This window comes from Rhinatrema bivittatum, chromosome 6, assembly GCF_901001135.1.
Source record: "Rhinatrema bivittatum chromosome 6, aRhiBiv1.1, whole genome shotgun sequence".
NCBI classification, from domain to species: Eukaryota; Metazoa; Chordata; class Amphibia; order Gymnophiona; family Rhinatrematidae; genus Rhinatrema; species Rhinatrema bivittatum.
Genome location: NC_042620.1, coordinates 184,658,265 through 184,683,052, shown reverse-complemented (window position 1 = coordinate 184,683,052; position 24,788 = coordinate 184,658,265). Strand labels below are relative to the sequence as shown.

Sequence of the window (24,788 nt, the reverse complement as noted above, 5' to 3'; positions counted from 1 at the left end):
TCTAAGCAATAATGGGCTGCGAAGGTATGGAGAGAACTTTAGGTAGCAGTCTTACAGATATCAGCAAGCGGCACCGAACGGAGGTGCGCTACTGATGTCGCCATGGCTCTGACCGAGTGTGCTTTTATACGGTCTTGTAGCGGAAATCCTGCTTCCTGGTAGCAAAAAGAAATGCAATCAGCCAACCAGGAGGAGAGGGACTGCTTTCCCACAGGATTTCCCAATTTGATGGTATCAAAAGAAACAAACAATTGAGTGGATTTCCTGAGGGCCGACGTGCGGTCCAGATAGAAAGCTAGAGCACGTTTGCAGTCCAAAGAATGCAGAGCCTGTTCTTCTGGGTTCGAATGGGGCCTGGGAAAAAAGGTAAGTAGGATAATAGATTGGTTAATATGGAATTCCGACACTACCTTCGGCAAAAATTTTGGGTGAGTGCAGAGCACTACCCTGTTATGCAGAATTTTAGTGAAAGGTGGGTAGGTAACTAATGCCTGCAATTAACTAACTCTGCGAGCGGACGTGATCGCCAGAAGAAAAACTACCTTCCAGGTGAGATAGCGGAGATCACAGGAGTGGAGAGGCTCAAACGGAGGTTTCATGAGCCTTCCCAAAACCACATTAAGGTCCCAAGCAGGGGCAGGAGGGCACAATGGAGGTTTTAAATGGAGCAAGCCTCTCATGAACCATGATACTAATGGGTTGCGTTGAAATGGAGACATTACGTACACCCTTATGGTACGCAGACACAGCACTAACATGCACCCTGATAGAGGAAGTTTTTAGACCTAGGTGCCAGAGGTAGGCCAGGAACCTTGCAGTGGAACAAGTGAAAGGGTCTATGGACATGGAAGTACACCAGACCGTAAACCTCTTCCATTTAGAGTGATAAGACCTTCTAGTTGAAGGCTTTCGTGAAGCCAACAGGGCTTGGGATACCGACTCTGAAAGGTTAAGAGGTTGGAGTATTAACCTTTCAACATCCAGGCCGTCAGAGACAGAGCTTGAAAGTTGGGGTGATGGAGATACCCTTCGTTCTGAGTGATCAGAAGGGGATCCTTCCCCAGAGGAATGTGTCGGCATACTGATAGGTCTTGGAGGATTGGAAACCACACCTGGCATGGCCAATGGGGAGCTATCAGAATCATTAATACTTTGTCCTACCGGAGCTTCACGAGAGTCTTTGAAATGAGAGGAAGTGGAGGGTACACATAAAGGAGACCGCTGGCCCAGGAGAGGGCGAAGGCATCTCTTGGCTGCGAGTGATGACTGTGAATGAGAGAGCAGAAGTGTTGCAACCGTCCCTTCGCGACGGCTTCACTCTGCCTACCTTTCTTTCTTGGCACCTCCTATCGCTGTGGATGGACGCCTGGCTGCCATGGCGTCTGCCTGCCGTCCTCTCCGGACCGGCTTGGGCGCTGCCTCCCGCCATGGTCCGCTGGTACCTTAGGGCACGCGTGCTGCGCGGCCTTCACTCTTATTTCCTACTTAGCGTGAACCTCAGGGGCGTCCCCCTGTGATGACATCACACTGCCCGGATATTTAAAGCCTACATTGTTTGCTAGCATTTCAGTTAGCAAGGGGGATTCTTACGGATGGAATTCGCTCTCCATACCCAGCTACTCTGCCTCCAATCTTCCATTGGACTCTTAACGTTAAACTCCTCGGGGGCCTCACTTGCTTTTCAGGTTGCTATCAGGAAACTGGTACTCGCTCCTCGAGGTCCCATGTTCCCTGACTCGCTGCATGCTCTAACCTCCTCTTCTGCCTGGAGGGATTCGCTATCTTCAACACCAGTGAGTACTACCATCTTCACCTCAGAGCTGTTCCCTGGAACCAGGTACTCGCTCCTCGAGGGCTTGCCTCTGTTCCAGCCCTAGTGCCATCTCCTACGTGGAATCGCTGTGTGAGTACATTACCTTCAAGCCTCTCAGCTCTCAGGGATCAGGTACTCGCTCCTCGAGGGCCTGCTCTCCCTATCCTGGGGTTCTCCATACTGGGGCTTGTGCATATTCCACTGTACTCATTATTCTCAGTTCTTTCCACTACAGCACTGCTACCGGAGGATTCGCTGTTTCAGCGCCTGAGGGATACTAGCCCAGCTGGGCTACTTCTACTGCTCACAAGTGCCGCCTCTGGTGGCTTCATCACATTGTCTAATAAAAGATCAATCTCTGTGTTTGTGTGTCCTAAGCTGAGCCTGACCTGTGGCCCCTCACGGGACTTCCCCCCATGGGCGTGGTCAGCTCCCACAGTGTCCAAGGGTCCACCTAAACCTCACTAATTATAACAGATTGCTAACTCCATGGATCTGGCACAGCTCAATGTCTTGCAGGCCATTCCAGGCCTGGCCCTGCTCATTGCTAAACAACAAGACGCTTTGGAGAAACTCACTTCAGCGTTTCATCAGCTACAAGCACAGAAGACGCAAGGCGCTACTTCCAGTAATGAAGGTCAGTTACCTGAAATAACTATAAAGACTATGGTACCTCTGGCTGCTCCACTTTGTTTCTCTGGAGAGATTCAAAGAACTAGAGGTTTCCTAAACCAATGCTGCATGCATTTCACATTGCAGCCTGCACACTTCCCCACAGCCTACGCCAAGAGTACTTATATTCTATCTTATCTTGATGGAAGGGCCTTGTCTTGGGTTTCAATGCTGTGGGAACGTAAGGATCCAATCCTGCAGGATATTGATGGATTTCTAGAATTATTTAAATCCGTTTTTCATGATCCTGCTCGAGTGATTGTTGCTGGTTCTGACCTGGTGGCCCTGAATCAAGGCAACCAACCACTGGCTGATTTTGCAATAGAGTTCAAGACTCTTGCTATAGAATTATGCTGGGAACCTAGTTGCCTGAAAACTCTCTTCTTCAGAGGTCAGAATACCTGCTTGAAGGACGAGCTTGCTGCTCGTGAGACACCTGGCTCGCTGGATGAACTAGTGGCTTTGGCTACTAGAATTGACCACCGGTTTCATGATAAGGTGAAAGAACTCAAGCCTACTAAAGGACCGGTTCAGAAGGAGACTCGTGCTAAACTTGCACTTCGGATGGTTCCAGCAGTACCTGCTGCCAGTGGAGAAGAACTGATGCAACTTGGTCGCAGTCATTTGACTTCAAAAGAGAGAAGACTTTGGAAGAGGCATGGCTTATGTATGTACTGTGGACAAGCTGGACACAATGAGCCAACATTCCCTATTCGTCCAGAAAAAGGACGGGCCTAAGTCCTGCAGGAGGACTGTTCTTAGGCCTTACCTTGCCTTCTCCTTCGCTCTCTCTACCAGTCTCCCTGACTTGCAGACAGTCTACAATCCAAACTCTTGCCCTTGTGGATTCGGGGGCAGGAGGCAACTTTATACTTCGACGCCTAGTGGAACATTTGAGGATTCCCCTTGTTACTTTAGAAGCTCCACTACTCTTGTCATCCATCCATGGAGAGCCTTTGCCCGGTGAAGTGACTTGTCGCACCGAACCAGTGACTCTTCGCACCAGAGCCCTCCATATGGAGACAATCCCCTTCTTTGTGTTAGAGAAGGCCATGCACCCTATCGTTCTGGGGTTACCCTGGTTGCAGTTGCATCAGCCTCAATTCGACTGGTCCTCCTTGGAACTCTCCCGCTGAGACCCAGGTTGTCATGGCAGTTGCCTCAAGGAAGTTTCTCCTGTTCTTTGCATGCCTACAACTCCAGTGATGGCAGGACTGCCGCCTCAGTACGCTTCATTCAGTGATGTGTTTTCCAAAGAAGCTGCTGTTATCCTCCCTCCACACAGATCTTATGACTGTGCCATTCGGCTGAAACCAAACACTGAACCTCCTAAAGGACGTGTCTATCCACTCTCTGCAATAGAGAATAAGGTTATGTCCGAGTACATTGAGGAGAATTTACAGAAAGGTTTCATTAGACTGTCAAATTCGCCAGCCGGCGCAGGATTCTTCTTTGTGGGGAAGAAGGACGGAACCTTACGTCCTTGTATCGACTATCGAGGTCTGAACGAGATTTCGATTAAAAACCATTACAACCTGCCTTTAATCTCAGAGCTGTTTGACTGGCTTCAGGGGGCCAAGATATTTTTGAAACTTGACCGGAAGGGGGCCTACAACTTAGTCCGCATTTGCAGTGGTGATAAGTGGAAAACGGCTTTCAACACTTGAGACGGTCATTTTGAGTACTTAGTAATGCCCTTCGGCCTGTGCAACGCACCCACTGTGTTCCAGAACATGATGAATGACATTCTGCGGGATTTCTTGTAAAAGAGTGTCGTAGTGTACCTAGATGACATCCTGATATTTTCTCAGAATCTGTCTACTCATCTAGAAGACGTCAAGCAAGTTCTACTAAGACTCCGAGAACACTGACTCTACGCCAAGTTATCCAAGTGCGAATTCCATAAAGACTCCGTGCCTTTTCTTGGCTACATTGTGTCTAAAGATGGCTTCCATATGGATCGCCAAAAATTAGAAAGTATCAAGAATTGGTCCCAACCTACCAGCCTGAAGGTCCTGAGACAATTTTTGGGGCTCACCAATTACTATAGAAGCTTTATAAAGAACTATTCTTCTTTAATGGTGCCCTTGACTGCTATGACCCGGAAAGGGGCCAATGCTTCTAAATGGTCTGCGGAGGCCATTTCCGCGTTTGAAGATTTAAAGACTGCCTTTTCCATGGAACCATGCCTATGTCATCTGGACCCCAACAAGCCATTCATCGTAGAGGTCGACACCTCTGACGTCGGTGTGGGGGCTGTTCTGAGCCAGACTGGAGACTCCAAGTCCTTACGTCCCTGCTCTTTCTTCTCACGATGATTCTCTCCGGCAGAGAAGAACTATGGGATCGGTGTCAAAGAGCTCCTGGCTATTAAGTTGGCATTTGAGGAATGGCGGCCTTGGCTTGAAGGCGCTCAACATCAAATTACCATGTTTACGGACCATAAGAATCTAGAGTATCTCCGCCATGCGCAACGTCTTAACCATAGACAAGCTAGATGGTCCTTATTTTTCAACCGCTTTGACTTCGTGCTCAGATATCGCGCCGGAGACAAGAACACCAGAGCTGATGCCCTGTACCCGCTCCTTTCTCTCGGAGGATATTCCGGAAGAGCCGCAGCACATTATCGACCCGAAGAAAATCGTCTTAGCGGCTACTCATTCTGTGCCCGCTGGTAAGACCATCGTGCCAAAACATCTCAGAAAGAAAGTGCTCTATTGGGCGCACGATTCCAAGCTGGCTGGCCATCCTGGTCAATGCCGTACCCTGCTGAAGCTTCAGAAGTATTACTGGTGGCCAACTATCAAGGAAGATACACTCTCCTATGTGGCACCTTGTGCCAACTGTGCCAAGCACAAACCTACTTCTGGCCAACCGTGGGGATTGCTGCAACCGCTTCCAGCTCTGGAACAGCCCTGGACGCATATCGCTACTGATTTTGTAGTTGATCTACCCCTTTCTGGTGGTATGAATACCACCTGGGTCACAGTCGACTGCTTCAGCAAGATGGCCCACTTCGTGGCACTGCCTGGCTTACCCTCAGCCTTGGAATTTGCGAAGGTCTTCATAGTTCATATCTTTCGCCTCCACGGCCTACCGAAGCACATTGTCTCGGATCGAGGATCACAGTTCACGGCAAGATTCTGGAAGGCCCTGTGCAAACTCTTCGACATCTCTCTAGATTATACATCTGCCTATCATCCTCAATCTAATGGCCAAACAGAACAGATGAATAGGACCCTGAAACAGTTCCTTCGGGCCTATTTGAGTTGCCGTCAGAATAACTGGGCCGAACTGTTACCATGGGCTGAATTCGCCATTAATTCTCATCCAGCAACATCAACTGGATCAACACCATTTGAAGTGGTATATGGACGTTCACCATCACCACCACTTCCACTGAAGCTCTCAGTGACGTCCCCAGCAGCTCAATCCACTGCTGAAGAAATCCATCAATTATATGGACTCAGACGAAAGCAATGCTACTCAAAGCGAGAGATCGAGCCAAAAGGTTTTATGACGCTCACCATTTCAAAGCGCCTGTCTTTCAACCTGGTGACAAAGTCTGGCTATCCACTAAGCACCTTAGACTGAAGTTACCCTCCTCTCGATTTACTCCTCGCTACGTTGGACCATATCCCATCCTCTGACGTCTTGGCAATGTTACCTACAGTCTGAAGTTACCATCTGGATTGAACATCCATAACGCTTTTCATGTTTCTCTTCTGAAACCACTCATCATCAGTGAATTCTCTTCCAAATCTCAGGAACCATTTCCTATCAATGCAGAAGATGACCTAGAATACAAGGTTGAAGCCATTCTTGATGTCCACAAATGAGGTAAAACCTGGGAATACTTTCTCTCATGGGAAGGTTTTGGCCCCGAAGAAAATTCTTGGGAGCCTCTGGCTAATATCCTTGACAAAGATGCTCCATCAGTTTCATCTCTCGCATTCTTGGAAACCAAAACCTGGTACCCACAGAGGAGACCGCCCTTTGAAGGGGGGTACTGTTGCAACCGTCCCTTCTTGACGGCTTCACTCCGCCTACCTTTCTTTCTTGGCAACTCCTCTCGCTGTAGATGGACGCCTGGCTGCCACGGCGTCTGCCTGCCGTCCTCTCCGGCGTCCCTGGACCGGCTTGGACGCTGCCTCCCGCCATGCTCCACTGGTACCTTAGGGTGCGCGCGCTGCGCGGCCCTCACTCTTATTTCCTACTTGGCGCGAACCTCAGGGGCGTCCCCCTGTGATGATGTCACGCGCCCGGATATTTAAACCCTACATTGTTTGCTAGCCTTTCAGTTAGCAAGGGGGATTCTTACGGATGGAATTCGCTCTCCATACCCAGCTACTCTGCCTCCAATCTTCCACTGGACTCTTAACACTAATGGGGTACCCGCTCCTGGGGGGCCTCACTTGCTTTTCAGGTCGCTATCAGGAAACCGGTACTTGCTCCTCAAGGGCCCCTGTTCCCTGACTCGCTGCCTGCTCTAACCACCTCTTCCGCCTGGAGGGATTCGCTATCTTCAACACCAGTGAGTACTACCATCTTCACCTCAGAGCTGTTCCCTGGAACCAGGTACTTGCTCCTCGAGGGCTTTCCTCTGTTCTAGCCCTAGTGCCATGTCCTACGTGGAACCGCTGTGTGAATACATTACCTTCAAGCCTCTCAGCTCTCAGGGATCAGGTACTCGCTCCTCTAGGGCCTGCTCTCCCTATACTGGGGTTCTCCATACTAGGGCTTGTACATATTCCACTGTACTCATTATTCTCAGTTCTTTCCACTACAGCAATGCTACTGGAGGATTCGCTGTTCCAGCACCTGAGGGATACTAGCCCAGCTGGGCTACTTCTACTACTCACTACTGCCGCCTCTGGTGGCTTCATCACATTGTCTAATAAAAGATCAATCTCTGTGTTTGTGTGTCCTAAGCTGAGCCTGACCTGTGCCCCCTCATGGGACTTCCCCCCATGGGCATGGTCAGCTGCCACAGTGTCCAAGGGTCCCCCCAAACCTCACTAATTATAACAAGAAGTTGTCTACTTTGTGGTTGTGTACCGACGCAAAGAGGTTGGAATATCGCGTCCGCTACCGTGGGGTTGAGAGACCACTCGTGTGGATGGAAAGTGCGACTCAGCTTGTCCGCCAACATAATGTCCACTCCCGGCAAGTAGGTTGCTTTGGGTACATCGAGCGGGAAAGGGCCCATATCTGTGCAGCTTCCTGACACAGAAGGTAGGAGCCTGTTCCCTCTTGTTTGTTGATGTACCACATCGCAACCTGATTGTCGGTTTGAATCAGGATAGCTTTGTTTGATAGGCAATCCTGAAAGGCCTTGAGGGCATATCTGATCGCCCGTAGCTCCAGGAAATTTATCTGGTGTTTGGCTTCCTCTAGAGACCAGGTTCCCTGAGTCTGCAGGTCGTCTACATGTGCACCCCACCCAAGGTTGAATGCGTCTGTTGTTAAGGTGATTTGAGGATCTGGAGCCTGAAAAGGAAGGCTTTGAATGAGATTGGAGTGGTGCATCCACCAGGCTAGAGACAGGCGGAGCTGTTTGGTAATCTGGATAATGCTGGACATTGGCTGACAAGCTTGAATCCACTGGCAATTTAAGGTCCACTGCATTACTCTCATGGCTAGGCGAGCCATCGGAGTGACATGCACTGAGGACGTCATGTGACTCAATAGTATGAGGAAGTGACGAGCAGTTGAAGATATTCGAGACTGTAGCTGATGTGCCAGAGATGTTATGGTGAAAGCAGATCCTGGGGGAGGAAGGCTTTCGCCAGTATAGTGTTTAGGTCGGCCCCTATAAAGGATAGGGTTTGGGATGGAACTATCTTGGATTTGGGATAGTTGATTAGAATCCCTAAGGAGATCAGGGTGTTGATAGTGAGATGCAGGGAGGTTAGCGCGCCCTGCTGAGTCGGAGCCCTTATCAACCAATCGTCGAGATAAGGGTAGACATGCACATTCTGATTCCTGCGGAAGGCTGCGACCACCACCAGGCACTTGGTGAATACTCGTGGAGCAGATGCCAGGCCGAATGGTAGTACATGGTACTGAAAATGACAAGGGTCGACCAGGAATCGCAGGAATTTGCGATGAGATGGTGTGAATGAGATGTGTTTGTATGCATCCTGGAGATCTAGAGAGCATAGCCAATCTCCTCTTTGCAGAAGAGGAAGTAGAAAGCCCAAGGTTACCATCTTGAATTTTTCTCTATGCAGAAATTTGTTTAGTGCATGGAGGTCTAGTATCGGGCGTACGCCACTTGACCTTTTTGGTATTAGAAAATACCGGGAATAAAATCCCTGCCCCTTCTGGGAGAGAGGTACCAGTTCTATTGCTCGGGATAGGAGGAGGGATGAGACCACCTGTTCGAGCAAGGGAGAGTGGTAGGACTTCCCCCACATCAGCCGAGGTGGAGAGTCTGCTGGAACAGTCAGGAAATTTAGGTGGTAACCTTGGGTGACTACTGCAAGTACCCACTGGTCTGAGGTGACTGTGTGCCAAGCGCTGTTGAAGTGGCAGAGCTGAACGCCGACTGGTATGGATGGAAGAGGAGGTTGGCTTACACTCTCTAGGAAAGAGTCAAAACCCTGATGCTGGTCCAGGCTGAGAAGCTGGCTGAGACTTTTGAGGCCGAGTCTGCCTGAATTGACCTTTTTGGTAAGGTCTGGTAGGGCGTTCTCTAGAAGCCGAAGGATAAAATTTCCTTGGCTTGTAGGTTGGCCACTTAAGAGTCTCGTCTGAAAGTTCTCTTAGAGGCAGAAGGGAACTCAGACAGCACAGAAGCAAGCTGGCGCAGCATTTCATGGTGGTCCTTCAACTGCGCCACAGTCTCTCCGATCTTTTCCCCGAAGAGATTATCGCCCACACAGGGTAGATCTGCTAACTTGTCTTGGACTTCTAGTCTTAAGTCCAAGGATTTGAGCCAGGCCCATCTTCTTGCACTAATCCCCGCTGTAGACACTCTAGAGGCAGTGTCAAAGATATCATATGCAGTGCAGACTTCGTGCTTTCCAGCATCCAGACCTTTCTGAGCCAGAGTATGAAGTTGAGCCTGGAGTTGCTCTGGTAATGAATTAGAGAAGTCCTGGATCCTTTTAAAAAGGTCTCTGTGTTGCGGTTCTGGCCGCGAGCGCCGCAACCAGACCCTTACCTCAGTGCTCCTGGACCTACTCCCGCTTCTAGAGACCTGGTCTGCGCCCTGTTCGGCGGCGTCCCCGCGAGGGCAGCGCCGCCGGGAAGCTCCCCATGGACGCCCTGCTTCTAGGCGCACGCGCGCACCACTTGGACGCTTTTCTAGGCCGTTTCCTGCCATCGGTAACTCCGCCCAGTTCCTGACGTCAGACACCGCGGCCTTGATAAGCCGGCCGCGGACACTCAGTCTTTGCCTTGCAATGGGTTTACTTCCTGGTTCCCTGTTGCGTTGTGCCCCGGAGTGAGCTGCCTGGCCACTCACTCTGTTCCTGCTTGCTTGCTACAGTACCTGCTTGGTTCCTGCTTGCCTGCTACAGTACCTGCCTGGTTCCAGTACCCGAGTCCTGCTACAGTTCCTGCCTGGTTCCAGTACCCGAGTCCTACTACAGTTCCTGCCTGGTTCCAGTACCCGAGCCCTGTTACAGTTCCTGCCTGGTTCCAGTACCCGAGCCTTGTTACAGTACTGATCTACTGTCCTAGTCTGGTTCCAGTTCCCAGTCCTGATCTACTACCCGCCTAAGTCCCAGCGGCCGGGCCCCTATGGGCTCCTCCCGGGGGGGCTTCGGCTTCCAAGTGTGAAGCTGCCTAAGTCCCAGCGGTTGGGCTCCTACTGGCTTCTCCTGGGGGAGTACCAGCTTCCAGGGTGAAGAGCACCTCTATGTCCTGCCTGAACTTCTGCCTCCCGGCCTGCCCCATCCTAGAGACATTGACCACCTTTCCCAGTCTCCTGCAGGTCGGCCCAAGGGTCCACTAAACTGAGACTCCCATAACACTCTGTCATACTGGGTCATGTATAACTGGTAAGAGGCAATTTGAGATATGAGCATGGAGCCATGGAAGACACAACTGCCAAAGGCATCCAGGGATTTTTGTTCCTTCCCTGGAGGTATGGAGGAATGAGGTTTTGAACGTCGTGCCTTCTTCTGGGCTGATTCAACAACCACAGAGTGATGATCCAACTGTGACTTCTGGAACCCAGGAGCTGACTGCACCAGATAGGCAGCATCTGTCTTGCGGTTGACAGGTGGGACCAAACATGGGTGTTCCCAGTTTCTCTTCAGGAGAACAAGCAGGATTTCATGAATAGGAACAGACATGATTTCCTTAGGAGCATCAAGAAATTGGAGTTCTTCCAACATCTTGTGCCTAGAGTCCTCTTCTTTTGAAGTTGAAAAGGAATGGTTTCAGACATTTCCTTGATGAAATTAATAAAAGACAGGTCTTCTGGTGGAGAACGTCGTCTTTCATCTGGGGGAGAGGGCTCTGATGGTAGATCATCTGTATCCTGGGATGAATCATCGGTCCAAGGATTATAGGACTGATCTCCAGCACCTAGAGTGTCTCCAGCAGGGAGAAATGGTGCTAATCCTGAAGGACCAGGCCTAGACATCGATGGCATCGCAGGTGGCACCGACGGTGTCGATGGAGGCACCGACGGCATTGAGGGAGGCACCAACAGCATCGATGGAGGAACCGATGGCATCGATGGAGGCATTGAAGGGACCGGAGACATCGATGGACCAGTCGGTGGTAAAATCTCAGACGGTGGAATGGGAATCGGTGTTTCCTCATCCGATGATAATGGAATCGGTGTAGAAGGCACTGGACCTAACAGTGCTCTTGGTTCTATCGGAGGCAGGGCACTGATCAACGCATCCAGTCTACCCAGTAGCGGTGCAAGCGATACGGGAATTGGATCGGTGACTGGCTCGGGGACTGGTACCGGCATCGATGGAGGTTGGAAGCCTTGAAGTGCTTTACCGATGGCCTCTTGGAGCATCCAATCCAATTCCTCACGGAAGCCTGGGGCATGGAATCCCGGTACCGGAGTAGGAGGCAGCACTGGTGTAGCTGGAGGGCCCACCGGTGAAGGTGGAATTGTGGATCCTGGCACCACTGAAGGTGGGGAACACCTTGGTGACCCGGTCACAGAAGAGGATGGGGCCTTTTATGGACGGGGCTTCTTTGTCGGTGGCTCTGTCGATGTCAATGCAGAGGACTTGCCTGGATCGATGGACTGAGTCTTCCGATGCCGGTGTCGACGCTTTTCACGATGGTCTCCTCGGTCCTTTTCTTGAGGAGGCAAGGAGGCTATCGACACTTTTGGAATCATCGACGCTGGTCGAACAGCAGCAGTGTCCCGGTGCTGGCGAGATGTTGATGGCACCGGCTCGGATGACATCGAAGCTATTGATGGAGTCGGGGTTTTTAACCGAAAGAGAAAGTCCATTTTCTCTAAATGAGCTTTCCGGCCCTTCGGTGTCATTTGGGCACATTTGGTGCAAGTTAGGACATTGTGGTCGGACCCCAAACACATAACACAGACCCCATGCGGGTCAGTGATGGACATTGACCGAGTACAGTCAGGGCACAGATGAAAACCCGATGCCATGGCTCCAACAAAAATTTAGCCGCGGTGCAGTCGATGGCCAGTAGGCCCCGAAGTGATAACTCGACGGGAATTGACCGCAACAAGGGTAAAACATTACCTTATGATCGCGGAGTATGAATATCGATAGGGGGACCCCTCTGGGGTAGAATTATTTTGAAAATTTTGAAAGATGTTCCATGAGGAAAATTCCTATCAGGAATCTCAGACAGCTCCTTAATCCACGTGGCTACTGCTGCGTGGAAAAAAAAGAAGACTGATGGGGGACCCCTGCTGGATGCAGGGTCAGTGAATTGCTGGGTATGCCCAGTAGGTGCCAGTCAAAGTTCTAGAAACTTTGACAACAGTGTTCCATGATTGGGCTCCATCCTGATCATGTCACCCATATGTGAGGATTACCATCCTGCTTGTCCTGTGAGAATGGGAATGCCACTAGAAACAAGCTGTGACTGGTAATCACCAAGCTACTCAATTCAGCTCATAAAACTGAAATTTTGCAAGTTTACTGGAAAAACAGGCTTCTCTCCTATGAAGATATGAAGATTTTGATCTTTCCGGATTATTCTGCTGGGCGCAAGACTTTTCCCCCCCTGTGTGTGCAAAGATGGCTACTTTAAATCTGCACTTCTATCTACAATACTCGCCAAATTAAAGGTTTTTAATGGTAACAAGTTTTCAATATATGAACTGTAGCTGAAGCACATACATTTTTAAATACGATCCTCTCTGTGGAACAATGTCCAACCTGATCGTAGTTGCAAAGAGGTACTGCATGCATGACTCACCACCTGATTAATTTGCCCTATTATTATTTTTCTTTTTGCCCTGGGTGAGCTACTTCACTCTCAGAGGTGACCAAGCATAACTAGGACCTTGATTGTATACCTAAATGTCATATTTCCTTTTGAGAAGGTCACAAATTTAATTTAGAAGGCTATTGTTCTACTTGGAGTATTACCATATTTTCATCCTTTCTTATGAAGATAAGATCACTTGCATGGTTTTTCACAACACAGAGAAAAGGAAAAAAATTTACTGCTTGGCCATTTTCATTTAATTTAGATATTGATTGACTTTATTGATGTTGCTGTGTTTGACCAATATGTGCAGTTACAAACAAGTCTTTATTAAAGTGGGAATTTTATTAATGCTGTCAGGAGTTGGAAGTGGGGTCCCCAGCATGCTATTAATGACTTCCGACACTCGTAGGAGACAGGGTATAAATTTATATATATAGGGGTTTGGGGGAGTGGTGGAGGTGAGGTTTGGTTGAGTCTTAATAGGGGTGTTGGGGATTTTGGTCTGTAAAAATTGTCTGTCAAGGTACATATCACTGTAGACATTGGCCAGATTCTTCTTGGCAGATCAAAACGTTTTTGGGAATTTTGTTGAGCATGGGCCCAGACCTGGGCTGGGAGGTCTGGGCTGAGACTATGTCAAGCTGCTGTTTATTGTCTGTAAGACACATTTGACAATGGTAGATGAGTAAATCAGCGGTGCAATGTATTACTTGGAATTCATCAGGTATTGGCTTGGTAATTAAGTTATATAAAATTCTTCAGGCTTTATAAAGAACAAAAAAAATATATTGCCATGTTGCAAGAGACCAACCTCATGAAAGAAGAGCATCAGAATCTTAAAAAACAGTGGGTGGGAGAAATTTACTCAGCTCAATCCAGCTCCTGGAAAGCAGGAGTGGCTATTTTGGTGGGTAAAAGAATACTTTTCAAGGTAGACAAGATCGTGGAGGACCCAGATGATAGATATTTGATTGTAGCAGTACACTTTATAGACATCCTATAGTCTTATGTAATCTTTGTGCTCCAAATCTCTATAACCATTCTTTCTTCTCCAAAATTTGTCATCCTTTGTCTGACAATGATCAGACAACTTTATTAATAGGAAGGGATTTCAATTGTTTGTTCCAGTGTTCCTGTGTCTGTTCTTGTGTTCCTGTTCTCGTTCCAGTGTTCCTGTTCCCGTGGTCCTTCCTGTGTTCCAGCGTCTGTTCCTGTGTTCCTTCGTAGTACTACAAAGAGTCGCTGCAAGTACCGCCTTCCAAAACTTCCCTCCACATAACTTACAGAGATAGGGCTTTCTCCACAGCAGGACCCACGCTTTGGAACTCCATACCAACGGAACTTAGACAGGAACCCTGCTTACTGACATTCAGAAAAAGACTTAAAACATGGCTTTTCAAACAAGCCTTCCCAGACGCAGATTAAAAACTATTCTATCCGATATTCAACCTCCAATCAACATCTTTTATTATTATAACCATCCTGGTATCCTACCCCTAAGCATTATTATCATCCAGAATCTTCATTACTTATGATTTCGCCTTTATTGTTAAACTACATACTTGTACTGAACAATTCATTGTAAATCTCAAACATCCATTTTTGGAAATTCCTCCATTCTACAGGTTTATACACTTTGTTAAAGTTTCTATCTTGTCTTCTTCTTGCTCCTAGTTGTACGTCTCCTTGTTTATTGTAACTGCATCTATATTATTTATAGTTCATATTATTTCGTTCTCTGTTCCGGTTATCACCCATTGTTTATTGTAAACCGGCTTGATGTGATATTATCACGAATGCCGGTATAGAAAAAAATTAAAATAAATAAATAAATAAATAAATGTTCTGCAACCCAGGTTGTACCTTCTCGGACTGATACCTGGTACTGACCTTGGCCTGCCTCTGACCACTCTTGAACCAATACCTGGAACTGACCCTTGCTTTGGCTGACCATCCACGGATGGATACCCTGGCTTTGATCCTTGCGCTCCATTCGGACACTCTCTTTGCTTCTCCTGGGACCACCAGGCCCACCTGCCTTGACGCTGTCTGCGGCCTTCCTCGAGCTAGATCACTAGGTGCTGCCTACCCTGCCTGGAGGACCTTCAGTTCCTGCCTTGTACCCGTGGTCTCCGGTACTCTCTGTTCCGGTCTAGCTCGTCTGTTCACCATCAGCCACGCACCTCTACTCCTTGTGGGCACACCTCTCCACCATCTCTCCGGGAGACCCCCAGAGGCCCACCTAAGCCCAGGCAGCCTGGCAATCCAAGGGCTCAACCCGCAGAGCCCCCGGGCCGTTCTTGGTGAAGCTCCAGCTTGCCTCTGTTTCCTTGTGTGCTCTGCCTCCTGGCAGCAGGCGCCCTCTGGGATCCCTCAGAGGGCCATACCAATCCTGCACCAGGCGCCCTCTGGGATCCCTCAGAGGGCTGTACCAATCCTGCACCACAGTGCGACTGCCAGGCATATCAAATGTCATAGGCATTTCATCCATATTATCAATGTTATTCATATCAAAATTATTCTTTATTCTCTGCTGAATAATGAATTTGTGGAACAAACAGATCTTTTCATCAAGCTCTTTAGGCAGTATCTGTGAAATCTTTGTGCGGTCATGAAGGCTTAATCCATATCAGTTCATGAACCGTGAACACCAACCAGACAATGCTATGAATTCTTTCAGACCTTCAGTCGCTGAATATTTTTCTTCTTTTGCCATTTGAAGGGCACAAATCCTAATGCTCGAGTGAGCCACAATGTAGCCATTCTGTCTGCATTCCATTAGCCAGTCATTTAAATACTTTTCAATTCCTTCAAAAGGTACAATTTTGAAACTTAAGGCTTTCTTTGACTTTGGCATTTCTAGCAGCTTTTCTTCATTTTTTCTCCAATCTCTGATGAGTTTTTCACTAATGTCAAATTCTCTTGCAGCTATACAATTATTGGCCTCTGTTGCACATTCTATAACCTTCAGTTTCAGCGATGAGTTGAAAAATGCTCTCTTTTTCTTCTCAGAGCTCATTTTCCTGAGGGTAAGAAGTCTTTATTCTAATAGCTATCCCTGCTATCTGAATCCTTCCCCCCTCCCCCATGGCTGTCCCTGCTGTCTGAATCCTTCCCTCCCTCATGGCTGCCCCTCCTGTTTGAATCCTTCCCCTCTCCTGATCCATTAACTCACCAGCCTGCTATCTGGACAACAGTTGCTCAGGAATGTTCTCCCTCCTCCTCCACAGTGTCCCGGTGTAGCGGTAGGACAGCTTCTCCCCCACAACTCCTCAACGCTCCCTGCTGCTATGAGGACAAGGACGAACTTGTGGAACTTGTGGTCACTCAGGCATGTCCTCCCTCCTCCCCCTCGGGGTCCCAGTGGCATGCTTTGAACCACGTGGTTCTAAGTGCGCCAATCAGACCATGGCTTGGGAGGATGGAGGATGTGCCTGCACAACCTTAAGTCCCGTCACTGTTCTGATAACAGCAAGCAGATGAGTTAAGGAATAGGGATGGGGTGCAGAGAAGCTGTCCCAATGCCTCAATGGAACACCACGGGGGAAGAGGGAGGATGTGCCTTAGCAACTGCAAGTGCCCCATCATTGTCATCATAGCAGCAAGTAAGTTAAGGGATCGGGAGAAGGAACGTGCGAATGATTCAGTCATACATCTTGAATTTCGGTACCGGCATTAATGTGGATTGATCCGTGGATAATACAACCGCAATTTTAATGACCGATTTTTGGGGTAAAATGTTTTGACTTATACACGAGTATATATGGTAGTTTCCTTGTAACATCTTAACTGATAAAGAAGAGTCAATCAATGTAAACACTCCAATTGCATGAGCAGTGATATTTTAAAAGGCACTCCAAATAACCCACATAAAAGCAACAACTGCAAAATAACATGCACAACAAATATATTCATATTATTAGCATTGATCCCAAAATAGAAACAGATACTTGCAAAACCTATTCCATTAGCATCAACCTCAAAACTCTCTGCTATTGTTAGGATTCAGTTGCTTGTTCAATTTCCAAGTAAAGAAACAAATCAGGTCCTGAATTTCAGTCAGGTATTCTTCTAGTGTTGCGGTTCTGGCTGCGAGCGCCGCAACAAGACCCTTACTTCCGTGCTCCTGGACCTACTCCCGCTTCTGGAGGCCTGGTTTGCGCCCTGTTCGGCGGCGTCCCCGCGAGGGCTGCGCCGCCGGGAAACTCCCCATGGATGCCCTGCTTCTAGGCGCGCGCACGCGCCACTTGGACGCTTTTCTAGGCCGTTTCCTGTCATCGGTGACTCCGCCCAGTTCCTGACGTCAGACGCCGCAGCCTTGATAAGCTGGCTGCGGACACTCAGTCTTTGCCTTACATCAGGTTTACCTCCCGGTTCCCTGTTGCGTTGTGCCCCGGAGTGAGCTGCCTGGCTACTCGCTCCGTTCCTGCTTGCCTGCTATAGTACCTGCTTGGTTCCTGCTTGCCTGCTACAGTACCTGCCTGGTTCCAGTACCCGAGTCCTGCTACAGTTCCTGCCTGGTTCCAGTACCCGAGCCCTGCTACAGTTCCTGCCTGTTTCCAGTACCCGAGTCCTGCTATAGTTCCTGCCTGGTTCCAGAACCCGATCCCTGTTACAGTATAGCTACTGTCCTAGTCTGGTTCCTGTTTCCAGTCCTGATCTACTACCCGCCTAAGTCCCAGTGGCTGGGCCCCTATGGGCTCCTCCCGGGGGGGGGGGGGGCCTTTGGCTTCCAAGGGTGAAGCCGCTTAAGTCCCAGCGGTTGGGCTCCTAGGGGCTTCTCCCGGGGGAGTACCAGCTTCCAGGGTGAAGAGCACCTCTACGTCCTGCCTGAACATCTGCCTCCCGGCCTGCCACATCCTAGAGACATTGACTACCTTTCCCAGTCTCCTGCAGGTCGGCTCAAGGGTCCACTAAACTGAGACTCCCATAACATCTAGAGACAGACTCTAGAATAGAATCTAAACTGATTCTCCTACAAAACATTTCCTCAATCATCCCCATGCCTTCCCCATCCCCTCCATCCAAATATTATAATATCCCCTGGCCTAATCTGGGCCGCATATTTTGTAATATAGATACAATGAAATTTCATGGCAGAGTGAACTGCAGATGACTACTTAGAAAATTATAAAATAATATGTTTAGGTAATTTCGTGGAAAAGAAATATTACAAAGATATTAGCATCAGGTTTTGGCAACAACAGTGAAGTTGGAAGGGAATGAAAGAATGAGGTCAAAGCCAATCTGGAATTAAGAGCAGAAGAGAAATGGAAGAGGTAAAAGACATAAAATAGAGAGTAAATGGAAAGGGAAGGCAAAAAAAGCAACAGAAAATGAAGACAAAGGAGATTAGTCTTTGCCCTTCTTGTCACAAACAGTATCACATACACTGAGGCCTAGATTTACTAAGCCGCAATAAGATGATATCGCAAATTAAACAGCATGTAATATGCATTAAGTGCTGTTTATTGTGCCTTAGAAAAAAGTCAGCCCCGTTATTTTAGCGAGGTTGAGGGAATAGTAGATATTTTCCCAAGGGAACATCAGGACGTTAATATGCGTCCCCGATGGTCATGTGGGAAAATTAAAGAGCCAAGGTACCCAAAAACCAACTCCCATCAATTAGCCAAAAAGCATCCGGAGGATTTTTTAGATCTTCGTCGCCTTCCAAGGCAGCTCTGGCCCCCAAAAGTAAAAAAAAAATAAGGGAAATCATGTGGCGATGGCCCACTCCGTTACCCAACCCCTCCCCTTAATGTTCAAAAATCCCAACTTAGCCTTACTATCTCCCCATCATCCCCATGTCTTCCCCATCCCCTCATCTAAATATTGTAATATCCCCACCCCAATCCGAAAAAATTACCCTGGTTTTCTGGGAAGGACAGATGGTCTCCATCCCTACAACTCCTCTGTATCTCTTAAAGAAGTCATTGGTAGACAATGGGGGCCTGGAGCAGCCCCTAGCTCCGAGCCCATTGATGCCATTTTTTAAAAAGGTGTCAACCTGACCTTGCCCCTTCATGTGACTTATCGGCAAAGTCAGATGACAGGGTAAGGTCACGTTGACACCATTTTGAAAAATGGACTGGGAGGGAAGGGGCAAATGCCCAATTGCGTCGCCGTGCATACTTTAAAAAAATTCACCTGCCCCTTCCCCCCCACCCCCGCACACACAAGTTGCGACCCGGGCACACATAACCTTTCTGATACCAAATCGGGCTCTGACTACCAATGACTTCTTGGGGGGGGGGGTAGGGGGTGGGGATCCACATGCCCCCCCCCTCCAGACTGCCAGGGTAATCTTTTTGGATTGGAGTGAGGGGGGAGCCACTAGGCCCCAGGGGATAGTATAATATTTGGATGGAGGGGATGGAGAAGACATGGGGATGATTGAGGGGGATCATAAGGCTAAGATGATCTTTTGTGTATTAAAGGGAGGGGGGTCAGGTAAGAAAGCGGGCCATCAGCACATGATTTCCTTTATTTTTTTTCTTTTGGGAGCCAGAGATGCCTTAGAAGGTGGTAGGGGGAGAATGCAGGGGTCTCCAAAGACTGCCAGGGAGTTTTTTGATTATTTGGGGGGAGGGCAAATTTTTGGGCTTTGGACCTTTAAGCAAAGGCGGCCCCAGCCAAGGTGGGCTGCCATCACACAGGAAGGCCCTCTACCGCAGCACAATTTTTTGTCACATGTTTGTGCTGCAATATAAAATCATGCCGTGGTATAGCTGTGACAGTTTGTCGAAGAGAGGTTTTGTATCACAGGAACACCCCTCTGCAATATTTGGCCCCCTCCCACAATAAGCTATCATAGCTTAGTCAATTCCCCCCTGAATGAACAAATGAGAACCCTTTCTATGTGAGGTCATTTGTGATGCTTATTAAAAACCTGGCTGCTTCCAGGTATTGAGGGAAATTGTTGAGAAACAGCCAAAAAATATATAAAATATGACTTAGCAGTGAAAGTTTTAACTGATAGAGGGTGTTTATTACTACTTTCTGTATGCAGAATAAAGTATTCAGAGATTTAGACTACTAAACTGTAGCTGAGTATTGGATTATTCATCTTGAACTCTGAGCTCCTGGTTCATAACGTCATCACAGAATATTCATGGTCATTATTTGGTGATGACCAGCAGCACAAAAAAACATATTATAAGCTATTTCCATTGAGCAGAAATTATGAAGGTGGAAGAAAGGTTCCAACCAGACAACTGAGAACACCTGACCCATAGCTAAAACATGAACCAAACCCAAGCATCTCATTGCAAGATGATATCTATCAGTTTTAGAGATGATTTTAAAAAATCCAGAAGTGGAATAATTCTACTGTTGATGATAAAAATCTGTTCTAATTAAAAAAAAACCCTCTGTATTTCCTTTTAGGAAACGTATACAAGCCAATACTGGCATACACAAACATCTTTTCCCAATCTTACCAGACTGTTTTCTTTCCAAGCTTCTGGGAACTTTGGTCGTTGTTTCTCCCTGGACACCAGCACTTGCATATCTTCAAAAGTGGGATGGTTTCCGACCTCTGCCTGGAACGCCATCTGGTAATCTGGTAGCAATTCCCCTGGTAATACAGAAGCTTTTTAAATAGGGAAATCATATGGAAATTGAACTGTACAATATGTAGAGATAAAAGTAAGACAAGATGTGTGAAAAGAAATGAAGTAAGGCAAAATCAGGCCAACAATTTGTAAAACTAGAGCAGTAAAAAACCCAAAATAAAAATACGATGTTTAGTGATGGATAAAATTAAAAATTATTTTTTAAACAAAATGTATGTATTTTATTTTATTTATTACCTCATTTATATAACTGCAATATGCAAAACAAATTGATCAATGTGGTTTACAATTAAGAACAACAAATACATAAGTTAATAATGTGCAATAAAACAGTGAACTTACAACATGATAAAAATAAACTTACAAAAACATTAACAACAAGCAGCACGAGATAAGTGTAAAATCCTAAAATAAACTTCACATCATGTATTAGCAGAGGAACATTTCTTGAATAATAAATTTATGCTTTCATGCAATTGGTGGGCTAGTATAGATGATCATTAAATAATATACGACAGCAGATTATACTGACTTGACAGCAAGGAGAATGGTGGCAAGTTTTTTGGAATAGTACAGACAGCCCTCCATTGAAATTTAATTTAACTGAATATGGCTGAGATCTGGCACCATGAGCCTTCATTTGCATCTACACAGGGACTTTTCCTCCCTATTTATATCCCTTCCCAATGTACTTTCCCGTCATTGCAGTGACAGTCCTCAGCTAGTGGTCTTGCACTAGAGTTCCTTCCAGAACCCTGCACTCATGGGCTCTAAATCCAATCATTAATGAGTACATTTTCAACGCAGTTCTGCACAGGAAAATAGCATACATGCATGTAAGTAGCATGTATTCTCATATATGCTATTTTATGTTTAAACATTTTATTACCAATAAAATAACAATTACAAACAATTATCTGACATACATTTGTTCCTTATGTACACCAAATATCAATATGAATACACATATCCATTATTTTAATATTTTCTTCCCCTTCCAGAAAAAGCTTACCATAAATGGTGTTTTCCATAGATAGCGGGATGAATTAGCCATGCTTTCTGGGACGTCCACTAGGTGGTGGCCTCGACGGAGCTTCCAAAAGATCACAGAGCTTTGCTCTGTACAGCTGCGAGGTTGCACTGTCTTTCCCATGCGACACCATTTCCCCCTCAGTCCATAACAAAGCCGATAGCAAGAAAAAAGGTGGTTTCTTTTTATGTTATTTTATTTTTTGTATGGCTGTCCAGGGAAGCGGGCGAGCCAGAATGGCTAATTCATCCTACTATCTACAGAAAACACCGTTTACAGTAAGCAAACTTGCTTTTTTTCCCGTCGATAAGCAGGCTGAATTAGCCGTGCTTTCTGGGAGTCCCCAGCTAATGATATATATGCAGAGTTGCAGTCCAATGTTAGGGTCAGTGATGAGCTGCAAGTTCAGTGTCTGCAATGTTATCGTGTGGACAGCCATCAAACTTTGCTAAAAGTGTGGAGAACTGCCTTGCCCAGGGCTGCATCTGAAGAAGACTGTTGATCCAGGCAGTAATGCGATTTGAAGGTATGCAACGAAGACCAAGTGATGGCTCTGCAAATGTCTGGTAAAGGAACATCCTGAAGCTGGGCTATCAATGTAGCTAATGCCCTCATTTGGTGGGCCTTTGGATTCCCTGCGAAAGTATCTGATCATAAGGAGTAGCAGAAAACTATGCACTGCGATATCCAGTTAGATAAAGTCCATTTGGCCATGGGACGGCCAGAGGTGTTCGGGTTGAAGGATACAAATAACACTCTGTTGTCTGATTGTGCCCGACGCTTGTAATAAGCTAGCACATGCTTGCAGTCTAGTGAGTGGAGCAACCTCTCTCTGTCACTGGTGTGTGACTTTGGGAGAAACGTTGGTAGGGTTATAGTCTGGTTGATGTGGAATGCAGAAACCACCTTGGGTAGGAAAGAGAGATGCATTCTTAGATTCACTTTGTCATGATGAAATTGCAGGTAGGGCGAATAGTGAACTAAGGCTTGTAGTTCACTGACCTGCCCGGCAGAGGTTATTGCTACTAGGAAAAGCACTTTTCATGTAAGGTATTTTATGTGGCAGGTCTGTAAAGGTCAAATGAGGTAGCATAAGCTGTTTCAGGACTATATTAAGGTCCCACGGCACTGAGGGCTTAGCCACTGGAGGACATAATCTGAGGACCCCTCTCATGAAACAAGCGACCAAAGGATGGTGCGAGACTGGTAGGCCATTGTGCGGTTGATGATAGGCCACAATTGTGCTAAGATGGACTCTAAGGAATGTTGTCACTAGCCCCGTCTGAAAGAGTGAGTGCAGATATTGCAGTAGCAATTGCGGCAACCAAGAAAAGGGGTCAATGTTCCGCCCTCTGCACCAGGTCCCTTATCTTGTCCATTTGTTCTGATAGTCCTTTCTCGTAGACAGCTTTTGAGATGACACGAGGATGTCCTGAATTTCCCTTGGGATTTGCCAGTTGTTCAATACTGCCCTTTCAAGCTCCAGGCAGTAAGGTGTAGGGTGGTCTGCATGGGATGGAGAAGGGAGATGTCATCCTGGGTCAGAAGAAGGACAGGGAAGGGCCACTGAGGATCGTACTAGGTATGCGTACCAGGGTTGTCTCGGCCATGCTGGGGAAATAAGGATGAGGTCCGCTACTTCCTCCATTCACCTTTGAATCGTCTTCGACAGTAGAGGAATTGGAGAATAAGCGTAAAATAGACCGCCTGTCCATGGAATGAGAAAGGCATCTGGAGCGGATCTTTCTCGCTTGGGAACACAGAGCACAAGTTGTTCACCTTCCTGTTGACTACCGTTGCGAAGAGGGCCATGCAGGGCATCCCCCACTCCTGGAATAGGCCGTCTGCAACCTCCTGGTGAAAAGCCCATTCGTGGGGGTAGAAACTTCTGCTCAGTTTGTCTGCCCTGGTGTTGGCTATACCAGATAGGTAAGTGGCTTGTAGGAAGATGGATTGCCTCTCCGCCCATTCTAGGATTGCCATGACTTCTCGGCAGATGTTCAAGGAACTGGACCCTGCTTCTTTGTTGATGTAGAAAATAGCCACTTGATTGTATGTGTGGATCATGACTATCTTTCCGCAAAGTAGGTAATGGAAGGTGCGGAGAACATTCTGAATCACTTGCAGCTCGAGAAAATTGATCTGCTGAGATCGCTCCCACGGAGACCAGAGGCCCTGTGTTTGTAGCGGTCCTAGGTATGCTTCCTAACCCTTGGTGGAGGCATCTGTGGTGAGAATGAGCTGCATCGCTAAACACTGAAGTGTTTCGGGTCGGTTGGATGGTAGGAAGGCTTTCTTCAGTGTCGTGTTTATCCCTGCCCCAATAAATTAGAGCAGCTGCGTAGGCTGGACTTCTCATAGTTTACTAGAAATCCCAGGGTCTCTAGGCACTGGATGGTCAAAATCAGGTGTCGTTGCAACTGGGAGGCACTTGACGCGACTATTAGCCAGTTGTCCAGATAGGGAAAGAGCTGGATACCCTGCTTCCTTAAGTGGGCAACTGCTACTGCCAGACACTTCATAAACACTCTGGGCACGGATGAAAGTCCAAAGGGGAGAACCCCGTATTGGTAATGGCATGCATTCACTTGGAAACATAGGTAACGCTAGGACCCAGGGTGCATCGGGATGTGGGAGTAAGTATCCTTGAGGTCCAGCAAGCACATCCAATTGCTGGGCTGAGGAAAGGCAGAATAGACTTGAGAGATGTCATCTTGAATTTCTCCCTCACTAAGAACTTGTTGAGGGACCATAAGATCAAGATAGGACGGAGACCCCCATTTTTTTTGGGAATGAGGAAGTTTTGGGAGTACAACCCCTCGTTCTGCTTGTGGATAGGGACCTGCTGGATGGAACGGTGTTGGAGGAAGTTCGAAACTTCGGGATAGAGCAGGGTTGTCTGATGTTTGAACCCTGGACCTCCCACCAGGTGCAGAAGAGAGGGTTTGCTTTTGAAGTTGAGGGAATAGCTTTCTTTAACAATGTGGAGCACCCAAAATTTGGAGGTGATCGCCACCCAAGAGGTATGGTAAAAAGATATTCTTCCTCCCACTGATGTATGTGGTGGCTGCTCTGCCACACTCAAAAATCCTACCGCCCCTTCAGGACGGTGGGCTGAGGCAGACGTTGTTGTCATGGTGCCCATGGCCTGCCCAGATCTGGAGGCTGCTGTGGCGGTTGCCTGCTGGGCTGGTAGATGGGTGGGCAGTATGTCGGGTATAGCTGGAACTGGTGCTGGTGTTGGTACGAGCGCCAGTAGATGGAAGGGTACCATCTGCTTGTATTCTGCTGTTCTCTCAGA

At 47.6% G+C, this 24,788-nt stretch overlaps 1 protein-coding gene across 1 annotated transcript in view; it reads right to left on the bottom strand.

Moving 5' to 3' along the window:
* Window positions 1-24,788, bottom strand: part of BMPR2 (bone morphogenetic protein receptor type 2) — a 680,472-nt gene that overhangs the window by 39,710 nt on the left and 615,974 nt on the right. The window contains exon 10 of the mRNA XM_029606286.1: window positions 20,323-20,459. Within this exon, the coding sequence (XP_029462146.1) occupies window positions 20,323-20,459 (137 nt within the window). The remainder of the gene's footprint in view (window positions 1-20,322; window positions 20,460-24,788) is intronic.